Here is a 15,961-nt window from a genome sequence, read left to right as displayed (position 1 = left end):
TCTAGAACCATAACACCTGGAACTATAACATCTAGAACTATAACACCTTGTTGTTATTATTACTATTATTATTATTCATAATAATAATAGCTCACTTTGATTTGCACCTGCTCTGATATTTTCCATCTCATTAGCTTCAACCTTCACATCATCATTTAATTAAACAGTGAGGCGAATAAACAGTAAAACCAATACAAAGGGAAACAGACTCATATCAGGTGTATCTGGTGCTTAGTTACCTTGGTGTGTCCAGGTGCACTGATTCTTACTTACTGAAACACTCACTTATAAACTGGGGAGCCAGGATGATGTCATAAAGGGGCTCATGACGTGTGGCGAGGTGATGTCACAATGGTGTAGGCGACATCATCAGGTTGTCACCAACTATCAGTTTTCCCAAGATTGTTGGCGTTCTTAGTTCTCCCATACTTTATATCCAATGTCATCCTTTGTACAAATGTGGAGAGAACATAAGGCACAATTCTTAAGTAAAAATAAATAGATTATAATAATAATTTGATGGGATTTATAACATGTTGTGTGTAGGGAGACTCATTAGAAGAGACATCATTTCAAAAGTTTGATCAGACAGAGCCTACACAAGAAGAGACATCCTACAATCAATGTAGGAGGTTGTGTGGTTAGGGTTATATATATATATATATATATATAATATATATATATATATATATATATATATATATATATATAATTTTTTTGCAACAGTAACAGTTTGATTTTTTCTTTTCACAAAAATTAAATTGAACTGCAAGACCTAAAGGAATGTGCTGCTCTGTTTGTCTCTGCTCCTCAGGTCATGTGGGAATCACCTGTGCCACAGGGTCGATGGAAAGCACATCACGCTGCTGTGCAGGGTTTACCAGCTGCTCTTTCTCAAGCAGTAAACTGGTAAAGCTCTCTTAATCCAGCCGCCCCTGCCCCGTTGAGCTCGGGAAGTGCAAGTGTCATTCAGAACATACATCTGTCAAGAGGAAAGCCATCAGCTGTGGTAGGCATTCCCCGACTGTACAAAACTCACAGCTTTCATTCATGAGAAGTACAAAGCCATGCTGTTTCCTGTAATATCAGTGCAGCCTGTGTGAATGCTTCATGTTTGACTGTACGTGCATTTTGTGCTTATCAGTGGTTGAAATCAGTCTTTAAACCACAAATCTTGTATAAGGCACATAAAATAAAACACTCTAAATTCTTATAATCTTGCGAGGGAAATTTAGAAACCAACAAAAAACCCTGAGCATCATTTCCCCCGGCTTCTGTTTTAAAAGAAACAAAGGCTCAAAACAAAGAATCTCAGACACAGCTGGGTTTTTTGTACGCATTGCAAAATTAACCAAAAAATTACCATGTAATTGTTCTATAGAAGCTCTTCTATTTTGTAGCTGGAACGCTGTTTGTGAACATGCATTTCTGTTCTCATGACCAGCTACATTGAAAATCTAAACATTGCTTTTAAATCAATTTAAGACCCTCTCACGAGAATTAGGGACCCCTCATCCTGACCCCCCCCCCCCCACACACACACACACACACACACACACACACACACTGTAGATTCACTCTCCCTGTGCAGCAGGTATTAGGGACCCCTCATCACATTGCTACTCAGAATACAGAAGAATAAGGGACTTGCAAAACCTGTTTTTAAAGCAGGAGTCAGCAAGTTACAGATTCAGCAACACAGGGCTGGCACCCCCTGGCAGGCCGTCAGTGTGATTCTGTTTCTGGGCTCACTTTCAGACAGTCTGTGCTTGACAATGCAAACCAGTTGTTTTACAGGCGGGTGGTATTCTCGTGCTCTGCGAAGGTGAAAGCTGCCACAGCGCTAACCGCAGAGGTCAGTTTCGCTTTGTGATCAGCCAGGCAGGTGCTGAGTGCTGTTTCACACGAGCGACCGCTCAACCCACCTGCTCGAAGTGCTTCAAATCCTACTGCAGCGCTGGCTGGGAAACCAAACACAGAAACGTCTGTGATTTCGCCTGGACTGAAATAAAATAAATAAAATACACAACATTATACCAGTACCCCACCCCCAAAACATACACACTCTAGTTATTTATTTAACAGAGAACAGATGGAGAGCTCACAGTAACTAAGCAGAAGCTCGCTGCCTGCACCCTCTATCCAAGCACACCGAGGTACTCATGCTCCTGTTGAGACAGACTCGTCCATTTCTGTTGCCAGGCTACTGAAAGCAAGGCTTGTTGCTGGGGTGGTCGAAGCCTGATGAGGTCCAACTATTTCTCCCTAAACCCACAGAAGGGCAAAAAAGCCAGCTTGGTGCATTTTTCCTTTAAGAAGCTTTGAGAATCTAATCTAAGAGGTTGGTCTATGTTACCTTTTGCCCTTATACATATCAAAACAGCTGACTCCATCTGCGCAGCCACATGCCAACTGGATTATCCAGACCGCAGTAAAAGATTGGTTGCAAATTGGACAGCGTGTCCCGGAACACTAGGAATAACAGTCCTGCAATTGTTCTTTGGACGTTCTATTGGGAGGTTTGGGGAGGCTAAAGAAGCAGAGCTCTAGCAGGAAATGAAACGCACTGTAACAATATTTCTGCAGCTTCACCACGCTGTATCAGAATCACCATGCTGTATCAGAATCACCTTTGTTTTATCTTGCTTTCTATGTGATATCCATAACTTTAAACTTAGGCTGTAAAGCTAAATTCAAATGAAAATCCTAAACTACAGTTTACACAATTTCTATTTTATTTTTTTTAAACTACAGTCACCCTGATATTGATGCAATTTGTAACCAGGTAGCCACACTGCCTCTGGGCCACTTGCCCCCCAAATAAAACTTCAGTTCAAGTCCTCTGACTGAACTGCACAAAACCTTGGTATGAACGCTTCAGTGTGTGTAGAATGCTGGCACTGGGCCGGCAGTGATGCGTTTCCTGCCCTGGTTTTCCTGGCGACGTGTCTGAGTTATCTGTGTTTCCCACATCCACTTGGCACTGCTCAGACGACACTGACAATGCTCCCCACATCCTGTGACAGCAGTCAAATCTAGTAGAAAGGTAAGGAATAGCGGTCGAGGCAGTGTCAGGCACATCCCACTCCCAGCTCAGCAACCCTGCGTGCATTTTACACTGTAGAAAGATTTCACCGCAAGCTTGTAGTTTTAGACTCCGCTTGCAAGCAGTGCATGTTTTGAATAAAGAGCCACAGGCTGCCTCTCATGACAGGCGGTTTTGTTTGTTTTGCACTTTGGAAGAGGAACACATGATTCTCACAACAGAAACGGGCACTTCCTCAAACCAGCGACTCTTTGGCTACGCACAAACTAAATATATCACATCTTTTTTATGCTGTGGTCTCAGTTCCACTTCCTCTGTAACTCTACCACTACTGCCTCTCAGAAGTATCTGGTGCTGCAGTATCACGCTCACACAGGCTCACAGTGCGTTTGCATTACTGAGCTGGCTGCCCTGCACCTGTCTGCATGACACTGAACTCAGCCAATAAACAAATGAGCTGCTAAGGGTTGGTTAGAAGTTAACACAGCTGCAGTAGCCCTGTCTCTGTGCAAGTGCTTTTACAGTAGCACACAGTAAACTCTCACTATACTCTCTTCCATACAGACCTCAAAAGCAACACAGGAGATATCATTGCAATTCTCACATAATGCTACTGCTGGGCCAAACAGGAGTGCTTTTATTAATTCAAAATGCAAAAAGACATTCTTTGGAATTATCTGGAAAACAAAAGTATAATTACAGTATCTCTCTGGATTCAATTAACCCCAATTAATAATTATGAAGTATTAAAGCAAGGAGAGAAAAATACTGTAATGAACCAGGCGTGTGTCCCTTCCCCCCCTGAATGCATTGGGTTCCCTTTGCATGATGCCTTCCTGATAGTCATTTTAAAATGATAGATAAACTAATACATTTCAAGCAGAGTTTGCATATTCGAATATCTGTCCCAGCAATACAGAAGACAAAGATGCAAATCCAAAATGAATATAAAAAGCTCTTTACTCAGACTGGAAGCGCTCCTATCTTGACTGCGAGTCTGATGAAAGCGATAACGTTTGCATACGTCATTAATGTAACAAGATCATGCAAAGAAAGCGAGTGTCACATCCTACCATCACATTTAGAACAGCTTTAATAAAGGCAGAGCACAAGTATGTTTATATGGAAGGAATCACTTTTTGTTTTTAGACGGAATTATAAATGCATGGATGAGCCTAGCAGGTGAGATCTCAAACACTAGAAACATGTTTTAATGAGACTCCCTTAGTAAGGTAAACGGTCTGCTAAGAAGGGGCTAGCTTAGGGTCTCCATGTACGCTAAGACAGTTTGTATCAGCCAGGCTTTTCAGCTCACATCACAATGCATTGTGGTGTCTTCCACAGCTGGACTACACTTACCAGAATGCACTGGGGCACAAGTTGAAAAGCCTGAACTGTCTCTCACGGTCTTAGTGCACCCGAGATCCCGCGGTAACCCTGCTTGCTGTGCCTCTTGTTCTTCTCATGCTTTGAAACGGAATCTCCGCCCTGCATTGTTTTCTGAAGCCAGCTTTCCTTTTCGTCATGCATGGTTTTTGTTTTTTACATTCTCTGGACTGCAGCTTTGAGCCTCATTTCCACCCCTGTAATCGATATGATGAGGCTGCATCTGCAGGGCTTGGCAGAAGCAATCCCAGTCTAAATGCAAGTAAGCAGATGCTGCGTGTTTATGCTAAAGCTATGGTCTTTGTGCGGTCTGGTTCAGTCCGATCAGAATTGCGTTGAAGTGCTTTTGTATTTCAGACAGCTCTTCAGTTTCAGTAAACTTAACTCAGAGCTGGAGAAGATAACTGGTTTATCTGTGTGGAGCTGGCAATGTGCCAGCGTTCACTGAGCAACTGAATACAGGCAACCTGTTGTGACACCTCAAGAGGGGATTATAGGGACAGCAAACGTGTGAACGTATGACAGGTTTAATGAATAGCACACAGTGTTATGCAATGAAGCTTGGAGGCACGCTCTGGTATTAGGAACTCTCTGCTCCTTGCTGTTGTCTTTGTTAATGATGGTTTGACGCTATTGGTTTAGGGTTCTGTTGATCCCACATTGAGGGTTTTTTTGTCGTGAGCTTGTCTGGGAAATCCTAACTGCAGGGATCTGGACAGACTTCCTCATTCCATTAGAATCGGGTGATCCCACACCAAGTAGGTTGAGAGAGTTGATAGGTCACATTCAAATGGAGAGAAGTGTTCCAATGAGGAGGCACCTATTTCATTGTGTCGCTATTAAAATCAAAACAACTCACAAAATACATTCAAATGCCACGCATTTATTAAACCAAAAAGAGAACACAGATTTGAGATTATATAAATAAAAATCTGAACACTTGTTGGCATCCTTAACTTTTTTTTAAAAGAATGTATTTACAACAACCAATAAATCAAATAAATAAATAACTTAAAAAATACTTTAAAAAAAGAACTTAAATTTTACCAAAAAAAAAAAAAAAAAAAAAAAAAAAAAAAAAAAAAGCTAAAACTTGCTTTCTTCCTCTTCCAGAGAGCGATTCAGTCCCGGGATGAATTTTAAGAGTGCGCTGCGGAAGCTTTTCTGCTTTTTTTTGCGTGGCAGGGAGCCGTAATTACTCTGGCTGCTGTTGCTGCCGCTGCTGGTTTTGTCCCAGGATCGCGTCTGGTAGCTCCTGGTGCTGGCGCTCCTGCTCAGGCTGCTCCTGGTCGTGCTGAACAGATCGCTCAGACCCTGTCTACATGGGACGCCTGGCTGCTTCCCCTTGTCCCCCGCGGAGTCGTGGACGCCCTCCTCGAAGAAGCAGGTCTGATACAGCGGGTCCTTGCTCTCTACTGTGCAGCTCCTCACGCGGCTGGTCGAGCTGCAGGGGCTTCTCGTGGAGTAGCGCTGCTGATGGGAGGCTGGACTCTGGGATGGGACGGGGTGCTGCAGGGGCTCCCTCCCGGTGGAGTAGAGCTGCCGATGGGAGGCTGGACTCGGGGACGGGATGGGTTTGGTTCCACTGCTGGTGCCGTAGATGCAGGCTCTCACTGACTCCAGCGTTTCATACATGGCAGGGTCATTCAGAACGATCCCTGAAAAAAACAGTTATAGATTCCATTTAATTTCCTGAACTATCTGGGATCTGCTGGTGATGACTCAAATAACCCCTTTAAAAGATAATAAATATGTTGGCAGTGTTAATGTGCAGGGATGGAAAGACTGCAAGACTCCTATTGCTTAGTGGTTTCACACATGCCAGGTTTCACTACAAGAGTGAGGAGCTACAGTGTCTAGGGAATAAACGCAGCTGTGTCTTATTAAACTCTGAGTAAAACCAGGAGTGGATCAAACTGCTATGCAATGGGAGTCTTCCCATCCTTGATGCGTACAACACTATTGTGGGTATGGAACTGAGTAAACTACTAAAGACCCTTTCTTCAGAACCACGTTTACAAGACTATTTACCATCATAAAACCACCAAGCACCTGGTTTTCCCAATGTTGTTTCACAATGTACACCCAACCCTCCGTACGTTTAACAACGGACACAGGGGTGCTATAATGTAGGCCGATAGCAGCTGTAGAAAACAAAGTGTCAAAATCCTAATTCTATGATTAGATGTGTAAAACACTTAGCCTCGGTATTTCATCCAAAAGGTTATTCCAGTTTTTTGATGGACTATCAAAAGATAAGACAAGCACTTGGGTATGGTAAAGAGAACAGTCAGCTACACAAATCTCTTTTTTTGAACAGGATCCCAGAAAAAGGTAAGAAGTTGTCATCCCATCAAGCCCTCATTCCCCATGGCCAGCGAGATAGTTTGATTCCACTGTACTTTTGCAGCTACATTTCAACCCCCTTTGTCGCACCAGCAAGAGGGGCTGCCAATAACATTTAACCCCTTCAGATACACAAGGAATCGTGCTTTTGTTATTCAAATGGTTTCTTCTTAAAATACATGCAAGGCTGACTCGAGCATCACGAGGAGGAAACTGACCATTTGGATGACCAGATCCAACCAGTCAGTAAATGAAACACTGTTTCATGCACCTCATTGTGTTTGTGGGACACGTGTCCCTTGTACCGTAAAGGGTTAAAGAAAAGCACAGCATGATACGAGAAGCGAGAAAGAGAATGAAAGCGGACTCACCGTGAACGAGTCTCTGTTCCTGCACCATTAAGGACCTGTACTCTTCCCACTTCTCATGAAGGGTTTGCTGGAAAGAAGGAAGCAGAATTGAGAGGTCACTCTACGGACATTAACACTTTTAGCAGCATCGATCCACAGGATTCTTAACAGAAATCAGGGAGTGGGGTTCAAAACAGAAGAGTCTGTTACCTTCAAGTACTGTAGTCTGGTCTCCAGTTCAGCTTTCCTGATAGAGTCACCGTACACAGTTTCCAGCCTGAGAACAAGGATACTGTTTGTGAACAGAGAAGCAGAATCAAGTGCATCTTAAAGTACAGTATGGATTGAATGTGGCTCAGAAACGCATGTTGCTCTTGGATTATAGTCTCTGAAACATAGCGTATCCCGTTACCATGCCCACACCAGGGAGTATCAGTTTTAACTATTGCTCCATGTGCTGGCATTGCACATTGCTCATGGGTCTTAAGATGTGCATATCGAAGCTGAAATGCATACTAACAAACTTGTACTTGGATATTTTAATGCCTACAGTTGTGGGGGAAGGAATTTTTTGGTTTCAACCAATCAAAGCATCAGAATTAAGAACGTTGCAGTTCATCTTCCACAGGCTGCAAACCGACATTTCAAAAGGCGCAGAGAATGGCATTAACTATGTTATAGGGTTTCTCTAATTAAAAGACTGATAATAGGTTCATTTGTACAGATGATCCTGTCTGACAGTGAAATTGTTTCTTTGCCTTTTTTTAACTGCCCAAATGCTCACAAGATGACACTATCAACACAGCCAGTCTATTACCTGATGTAGTTTCCAGCTGATCGGATGAGCTCCACCATCTCCTTGTGCTTGTAACCCTCCACGCTGGCTTCGTTCACGCTGGCAATGGTGTCTCCTGATAAACACACAGAATGGAAGGACTGAGTTAGGGAACAATCGCCACTGCTGTTTGTATGTGTTATTAAACCAGCAGAAAGATTTACTCAAGATTTTCATCTAAAAAACTAACTGCAGCCTCACAGCCAGACTCCACATACAAATACTTGTTTAGCAGATGATGACAACGCCTTGGGATCAGGAGATATGTTGATGCACATGGCAGGTACAAAACATGTCCTTCTAGCTGGTGGAGTTCAATGCGTTTCCAACCTACTGCTGATAGAGGCTCCACCAACCACAGCCCCCTCAAATGTAGGACTCATACAAATTTGGGTAAAACTAAAAAGACAGTCTTATTTCAAAGCACCAGATTCTCTCTCAAATGTCTCTAATAAATTGAGCTGGAAAACAGAGGTCTGGGGAGATGTTGACTCAAGTGACTGATGGCTCGCGCTGTTTCAGCTGCTTACTGCATGGGAAATAAGGGAGAGAGACTGCTTTGGACCTGCCCCCAGTGAATCTGGGTTCCTTTCTTATTACATCAGCCATGAGTCTTAAAATCAAGTCCTCTCAGCATAACTTGTCTATATGGAAAGTAATGAACTGTGACATTGAAACTGGTTACAGACTACAACCCATTCTCTATATACAGTACATCAATAGCTGTTGACAAATTGATCTGGAAATTTTGGTGGTTTTAGCAAACTGTCGCTCACCTCATGTGTCAATTACGTATTTGTCTTTCCATTTTTGTTGTTTGTTTTGGTGTGTGGCAGGCAACCTGGCATGACTTCGACCACAACTACATTGTGGGTCTCTGCTTAGACGTATGAAACCATAACAACAAGGTTTGTACTCTGAGCCTCCTCCAAGCAGGAAGTGAAACTGGCAAACTGAGAAACAAACCCAGAATGCAGCCTGACTGCAGTGAAGACAGGAAGCGTGGACTTTAAAGAGCAGGACTCTAATGTCTTCATTTCTGAACTCTTGACAAACTGTCTTAAAATAGACGCCCTCACCACCTCTACAAAAGAGATAAATCCTTCTTAATCCAAAAGCACTTACCAACTCTGAGTCCTCCTGTATGGGCAGGGCTGTGGTCATGCACCTTGCACACAAACGTGCACATCTCCAGTGAGTTTTCATTCTGGTGGTGCAGGCCATATGTCTGGAAAACAAAACATGCTGCACTTCAATACCACTGGCTTTGACTTCAAATAGAAAACCATTGGAACTGGTGTCCAAAAGCTATTGAGTGTGCTGCTGTAATTCTAGCAGCTTTTAAAAAGCACTAAAATATCAAACTGTGGTACAAGTGTGCCCAGAAAATTTAACGTGAACACCGCTTCCCCAAAACCAGCTGTCTGTGTCACAGCTGTTAATACATTCCATTGAAGCCTGCCTGGTAATTCCAAACTCTCCCTAAAGAATCTCATTGACACTGGGCATGGTAATGACACAAAGAAAACAGATGATTATTCATTAGAAACTGCACAGTGGAAACCTGGCTGGTGAACGGAAATGTACAGCAGTGAAGATTTAGTGAATTAGTGTTACTTTAAAGAAAATGAGAAGAACAAGAATACTGTCTGACCCCTCACCTGGATTTCAAAGCCAAATGTTTCATGGTCTTCCTTCTCCAGGATAATAATTTTCCTGAAAAGGAAAAAGAGAAGAGATGGTAAGACACACGCTAACTAAGGAAGGCAGGCACAGGGGGCTGGGAGCTGGTCTTCAAAGCAGTGACAGCCACCATCTGCACATTATCTTACAGTCGGTGTTGGAAATGACTGGCCACCAGCAGGGCAGTGCTAGAGCCACTTTAGGTAATCCTCGAATATGATAGAATAAGATCCTCTACAACTTCTAGAAGACTGGATTTTAAACTTTACTTCAACTATCCTTCCAACAGAGCAGTTCAGAGATACCTGCGCACAGACTCTAATGCCTCACAGAAAGAGTAAATCCGAGCAGAAACTTTAGCAGCACGTAGAGGGGCCATGATACTGTAACACACTGCCTCCCAATTTAAATATATCCTGAGCAGTGTATCATGTTTTAAATACAGCCCAAATTAACGTGCTAATTACGATTTAGAGGACAGAGTGCTAGCCAAGTGCTAGCATTACTTTATTATTATTATTATTATTATTATTATTATTATTATTATGGGCTCTTTAAAATCAACACAGAACCTAAGACCTGGTGCTGCTGAAAATGAACTAAAGTAGAGTCAGACATGGGACAAGGCAATGAGCCACACAGCCTCCTCTAGTTTGTAAAATGATTATGTACTTAAATAATAATTTAAAAAAATACAACAGCAAAGACCGCGCCCCAACAGACAGCGCTGTGTTTGATATTCAGAGCCAGCGGCAGCACAAAAAGCAGAACAAGGAGGCTACGGACTGCGGCTCCCTCAACGGGACCAGCGAGAGGCCCCCCGCCCCCGGGCTGCACAGCTGCTGCATTGTATTCAGACATCGCCTCTCCAGATATCTGAACTTTTTCCACTGAAATAAAAACAAAAAGCAAGCTCGCTTTGGAGACTTCGGAACAAAACCCTGGAGCGTTCCAAAGGGTGATTTCCAAAGTAAAAGGAGTTTATTGAAGTGCAGAGACTTTGAAGCACGTCAGCTGTAACGCCGTGTAAACAGACTTTGCTCTGAAGCAACTCCTATCAAAGGCATTGGCAACCCCCTTTCATTGGAACAAATTTTATAGCTCTGCTCGATGATCCAATAACAGATGACCAAAAAAAAAAAAAAAAAAAAAAAAAAACTGTTTACACTATGACAGTGATGGAAATAAACCTCACCCAGTTTCACCCATTCCAGATTTGAATACAAACTTGATTAGCTACAGTGTGCAGGCAACAAGCTCAGATGTGTCTTTAAAAACTCATCGTAGAACCAGGAATTGATCAAACTGCTATGCAATACGAGCCTATTTCATTCCTGTATATGCGACTTGCTTTGGCACAACACCGCCAACGCAAGGGTAAAGAGGAGTCGTGACACCAAATCTACTTCAAAATCAGGCTCTTGTTAAACCCGCTCTAAAGAACAGACTTGTGCATAAACTATCCAAAACACAAGCCTCCTGCTGCACAGCAACTTCACCCATTCAAGGTTTTACTACAAGCTTGATTACAGCCGCAATGTAGAGGCTACACGCTCAGGGGACGTGTCATTAAACACAGTAAAATGGGTCGAACTGCTTTGCACGCAGGGTTTTATTTACAGCCACATGATAGTAAATACTGGGGAAGTAAAAGGAGACACAGAAACGTCCCCCTCCTACTGAAAATCATACATTGACGTTTGAAAAAACGTCCCGGGTTTTTGGGGATTTTTTTGGTGAGAATGTGCGTAACCTGAGAACCAAGTAGAAATCAATATGAATATAAACAGGCCGTCACCAAATACAAACGAAACCTGCCATTGCGGGATCTGATTTTAAAATAAATGAGGACGGGAGGATTTTATACTGAACAGAGGAAACTCCTGTTACCTCTAACCGCAGTGCTCGGTGCACATTGTCTGCAGGGTTTTCACCCGTTCAAATAACACTGGCACGGTGTGATAAGACACAGCTGAATGAACCCCTTCCTTACCTCTGCTGCGCGGGCGAGTTAGTCAGAGATTTCCACTTCAGGGACGCCCCCTAGGCAAAGAAAAAAAAGAGGCGCAGGTTAGGGGTGGCATCGAGCAAAGAGGACCGCGCCAGGCAGGAAGCCAGCACTGGTACCAGGACAGCAAGCCTTCGTGCCAGTAAACAAACAAACCAATCCTAGTGGCAGTAACATCCCGTTTAGTATACCACTCCCTTTAATATAATATTGGGAATGCCTCCACCTAAATTAACCGTTAAATTAACCAGTAATATGGACCGCTATGCGTAAAGGGATAATACAGTCCATTGTCTCATGAACCAATGCATGACAACAGTTAGTTCAGACCAGGCATTGACATTCTGATAAGATCATGGAGTATAAAAAAATGTTACAAAATAGACAGAGCTGTTATGTTTTAAAATATATTTTCCATGAATGAGACGCACACACGCAGCACGGGCTGTACAACAAAACAAAGCTTTGTTTAACTTCTCAAACACGGTCACCCTCTGCTAATGTGTTTAAAGCTCTCGTAATCTGATGCATAAATCCGCCATCAGAATGAGCCCGGATACACAATACAAGCCCTCTTTCAGTGACCGCCTTGTATTTGCCGAATTTAAATCATGAATGTATTTATCTTCTCAATCAAGTCTCTATTAACGCTTTGCTAGACGGGGGTTCCCGTGCGAGCTGTTCAATGGGTCTTCAGAACCTGCCCAGCGTGAAGACAAAGAGAGAGCTTCTTAACAATGCAGTCGGGAGACTCGCAAGACTCTCACATTTCACAGGGCTTTTTTTCAATGATTTATTTCCCCAAATAAACATGCATTAAAGACCTCCAGAGAGCCGCACGCGACTGCAGTACAATGCGGGTTGTGTGGGAGGCACGTGCGGGTCCCATTCATTCGCACAACGTCAGGACTGCACCCGGTTCAACCCTCCGCTTTTTAATCACGGATCACTTGAGAGTGATTAAAGTCAGGTTTCTGCAATTGCAGCACACTGAAACGATCTGTGCCTTGTGTAAAACGTATTGAAACATCACAAAGGATCAGAGATTTTAAAAAGCTTAACCCTTTAAAAATGAACCAGTGGTACGTTCTGAAGATTCCATTCAGGGGCAGAAGTCAGGCTTAAAAATTAACCCCAAAAAAGCAGACCCCAATTTTTCATCTTACCGTCTCAGAATCCTTGCATGTTCATGGTATGATCCATTACTGGACTAATATCAGCGCTTTAAAATTAACAAAAGCACGTCATTAATCTGCAACAAACCTGTCCTGTAATTTGCAGACTAAGTTAGCAGGCAATGGGCATTTGCAGTTTCTAGATTCTGCCAGTCCTTTAAACTTTCGACTACTTGTTACCCATTAAAAGTAGCACATATTTTCTGTGCGGTATAACTAAGAGAAATCTGTAACATTTGATCATCAAGATCCCTCTTGTCAAAATGTTTTGTCAAAGTTCGAGTTGTTTTTTGTTCTAATTTTGAAGCTGGGCCTCCGTCTCATCAATGGCAGCTCATACATTCTTGGGTGCAGCTCATTTGCCAATGTGGACAGTACCCTCATTGTAAATATGACAATGTACAATACCGCCAATAAAATAAAAAAAAAAAAAACAGCCCACGACAAATGAGGCACCGGACTGGGGAGCGACCAGACATAATGTGCGCCCTGTCCCCGAGCGCTACAGTGTGGTGAGGGGGTGTTCAGAGCGACACAGCTTCAAACCACAGTCCTTTGTGAGCAAAGAATGCCAAACATCTTAGAATATGCATGCAGAATGATTCTTATAAAACCCAGCATTTGACAGCCATGCAAACATTTTGTATTTGATAACATTAATTTAGAAATCCACTTAATGCCAATGATTAATACGTTTGTGGGACTAATTTGAAGCTATGAATATGTTTCGATATGAACTAAACTGATTGTTACAGAATGGAATTATTAAGATGTTTGGATACATTGTTACTTGATTGATTACTGTTTCGTTGCAAAATGTATTTTATTTATTGGATGTATTTATTTTCAAAAGGGTTTCTTTAAAAGGTTTCTGTTGAATTCTGTACATAGTGCGGTTTTTTGTTTGTTTGTTTGTTGTTTTTTTTATAAATATCCAGCTCGTTTGCAAAGACAAGGGGCCCACTTTGGACAGCCACTAATTGCAGCCTACAGGACGGATTTGGGCCAACACATACTGAATCAAAGCTTAGTTCTAGTCTTCTTATAAAACAACCAAAAAGACAGCACAGTGGAGCGCGTTTCAAAGTGCGCTGTTGAGCCAGTGGTCCGTTATCCCGGTCGCATAATGAAATGCACGAAGCGGTCTCTATAGAGTCTACATCACAGTCACGTGTCCCATGCGTCATCAAGCACAGCTGCCTATAGGAGGACCCGTAGTACATACGTTACTGATGTTTCTTTATGAAGAGGTTGACTCTAGTGGTAAATTGCACACGTCAATAAAACTACAGCCGTGTATATAAAACAGCATACTTTTAATACGAGAAAAGACATTCACGGTCGTATAAAGCTACAATTCAAGCTGGCATCAAACTCGCCCTTTTAAACTCTGCACATTAATCTCCCCTCGAATTAATAACGCACACGCAGGCTTGCTGTCTCCACGCTAATTAACTGCAGACTATCATTCCAAACATGTGCTGTCAAGATGCGTTACAAAAAATAAGTCGCAACCCATCGAATTCACACAATCTCGTGCATTTATAAAGGTGGTGCTCGTGCTTTTGCTATTTATTTATTAGAACGCCCTTCCTAATGGCGACTTACAGTTGCATACAAAATATTACTTATCAAGAACTACAGCACAATGAAGAGCAAGATACAAAATACAATGACTTCTGTCCTAATAAAATAGCAAATACAAAACACAGTACGATTTGATATCGGGGCAGTTCAAGAGCAGATAAGTGTTGAGAGTTACATCAGGGTTAGATACGAGTGCAGGTGAAATAGACTGGATGGAGTTCAGGATTAAATACAGTACAATAGGGAGCAGATCAGGGCAGGATTAAATACAGTACAATAGGGATCAGATCAGGGCAGGTTTGGGTGCATTAAAGGCAGAGTGCGGTACTGTCCACAAGGGAAGAGTTAGTTCAGTTTTTCAGGGTTGTTTCAAAGTCATAACTGATGTTTAATCCCAGATACACGCGCATGGAAAACTAGTCACGATAAATTATATTCTTGATCCAATATTGTGCTGTAATTTCTAGAAAAGGGGGGGTCCTGTTCTAGGATATTGTATAGGGTCACTAAAAGAACCAGTTTAAGTCAACCGGCTCTTGTTCAATCTGTAGGAATGGTTTATTACCCTCCATACAAGTGTGCCAAACAAGACACGAAATCGCAAAACTTTTCCATAAAACAAGTGTACAATGTAGTGCGGCGATAACGTGTGTTTAACAAGTTTAAAAATACCTCTTTGTTACAATAGTAAGCTGCAGGTTGATGCCCATTGTCCTCACAGCATTATCATTGTAAATGGAGCACTGCATAAGGAAAGTTCGCTCTTTGCAGCCGGGACCAGCAGGAGCGGTATAGCACACTCTCGTAGCAAACAAAGCTTGCAGCCTTTTAGAAACTTCAGTACAAACAGAACCTCGTCCAAAGACGCCGCTATACACCCTGCACGGGTTTACTAGAGGGAATTATTGTGTCTGTATGTGTCGTGTTGGTATGTTATTTGCAAGAACTTACGAAACCTATAAGACGACTAATTGTATTATTGCATCAAGCCCCGAGTGTTGCAATAAAACTCGACGCGCCCGAGTTAGGGGGTGCTAATAAAACAACAGGACGTTTCATTTGAATGCTTAAAATCCATTTTATAAAAGTTACACATATAAAGAGAACTGATTTAGAGACCCCGAGCTACCTTCTTGTGATTCCTGGGCAGCGTTCCTCCTGAGTAAGCCAGCGTTTTATAGTTGTAAACGTCGGAGGTGTTTTTGTACGAATCTAGGGTTTTGTAGGTCTCTGAAGTGGATTGGTAAATCTCATTCTTCTCCCCACTATACACATCCCGGTCCAGGACGCTCCCGTACTCCTCTTCCTTGCGGCTTAACTGCTTCAGTCGCCTCAGAGTCATATTTTTCATTGCAATCCAACACAGACAGCGAATTCACAAACCTCCGCTTGTATTGCTTCTTATATCAAACAACCTAACGAGCCAACCCACACTGCTGCGCGCGCTCTAATGCAACTCAACTTTGCATGACTAGTACTATTTCAGTCAGTGCCAGATGGGAGTGGGCGTGGCCTATAACTCATTTCCATTCTATATGTACAAGC

General features: G+C 42.5%; 1 protein-coding gene and 1 long non-coding RNA gene across 3 annotated transcripts; both read right to left on the bottom strand.

Annotated features, from left to right (window-relative positions):
- Positions 1-246: 246 nt before the first annotated feature.
- Positions 247-2,378, bottom strand: LOC121308813. The gene is made up of 3 exons (XR_005948565.1): positions 2,106-2,378; positions 1,926-2,002; positions 247-447 (listed from the first exon to the last, which is right to left on the bottom strand). It is a non-coding gene; the product is annotated as an uncharacterized LOC121308813 (long non-coding RNA).
- Positions 2,379-5,488: 3,110 nt separating this feature from the next.
- tamalin (trafficking regulator and scaffold protein tamalin) lies at positions 5,489-15,884 on the bottom strand. Of its 2 annotated transcripts, none has more exons than XM_041241517.1 (8): positions 15,546-15,884; positions 11,640-11,689; positions 9,625-9,679; positions 9,089-9,191; positions 7,946-8,039; positions 7,339-7,420; positions 7,150-7,216; positions 5,489-6,090 (listed from the first exon to the last, which is right to left on the bottom strand). In XM_041241517.1, exons 1-8 carry the CDS (start codon positions 15,765-15,767, stop codon positions 5,519-5,521), a joined length of 1,245 nt encoding a protein of 414 aa, XP_041097451.1. In that variant the 5' UTR covers positions 15,768-15,884; the 3' UTR covers positions 5,489-5,518. The 2 variants fall into 2 exon arrangements, with proteins under 2 accessions (XP_041097451.1, XP_041097452.1); XM_041241518.1 differs by having other exon boundaries at positions 7,339-7,405.
- Between the last annotated feature and the right edge of the window lie 77 nt (positions 15,885-15,961).

Source organism: Polyodon spathula, unplaced genomic scaffold, assembly GCF_017654505.1.
Source record: "Polyodon spathula isolate WHYD16114869_AA unplaced genomic scaffold, ASM1765450v1 scaffolds_784, whole genome shotgun sequence".
NCBI lineage: Eukaryota > Metazoa > Chordata > Actinopteri > Acipenseriformes > Polyodontidae > Polyodon > Polyodon spathula.
The sequence above is the reverse complement of the archived record's forward strand: the minus strand, read 5'-3'. Positions and strand labels throughout refer to the sequence as shown.

Excerpts from the sequence above, each read along its gene's own strand:
- tamalin (XM_041241517.1), bottom strand. The coding sequence starts at position 15,767 with ATGAAAAATATGACTCTGAGGCGACTGAAGCAGTTAAGCCGCAAGGAA. Across the intron at positions 11,690-15,545 it reads TGCCCAGGAATCACAAGAAG|GGGGCGTCCCTGAAGTGGAA; the intron begins GTAGCTCGGGGT and ends TTCTTTGCCTAG. Across the intron at positions 9,680-11,639 it reads AACTCGCCCGCGCAGCAGAG|GAAAATTATTATCCTGGAGA; the intron begins GTAAGGAAGGGG and ends TTTCCTTTTCAG.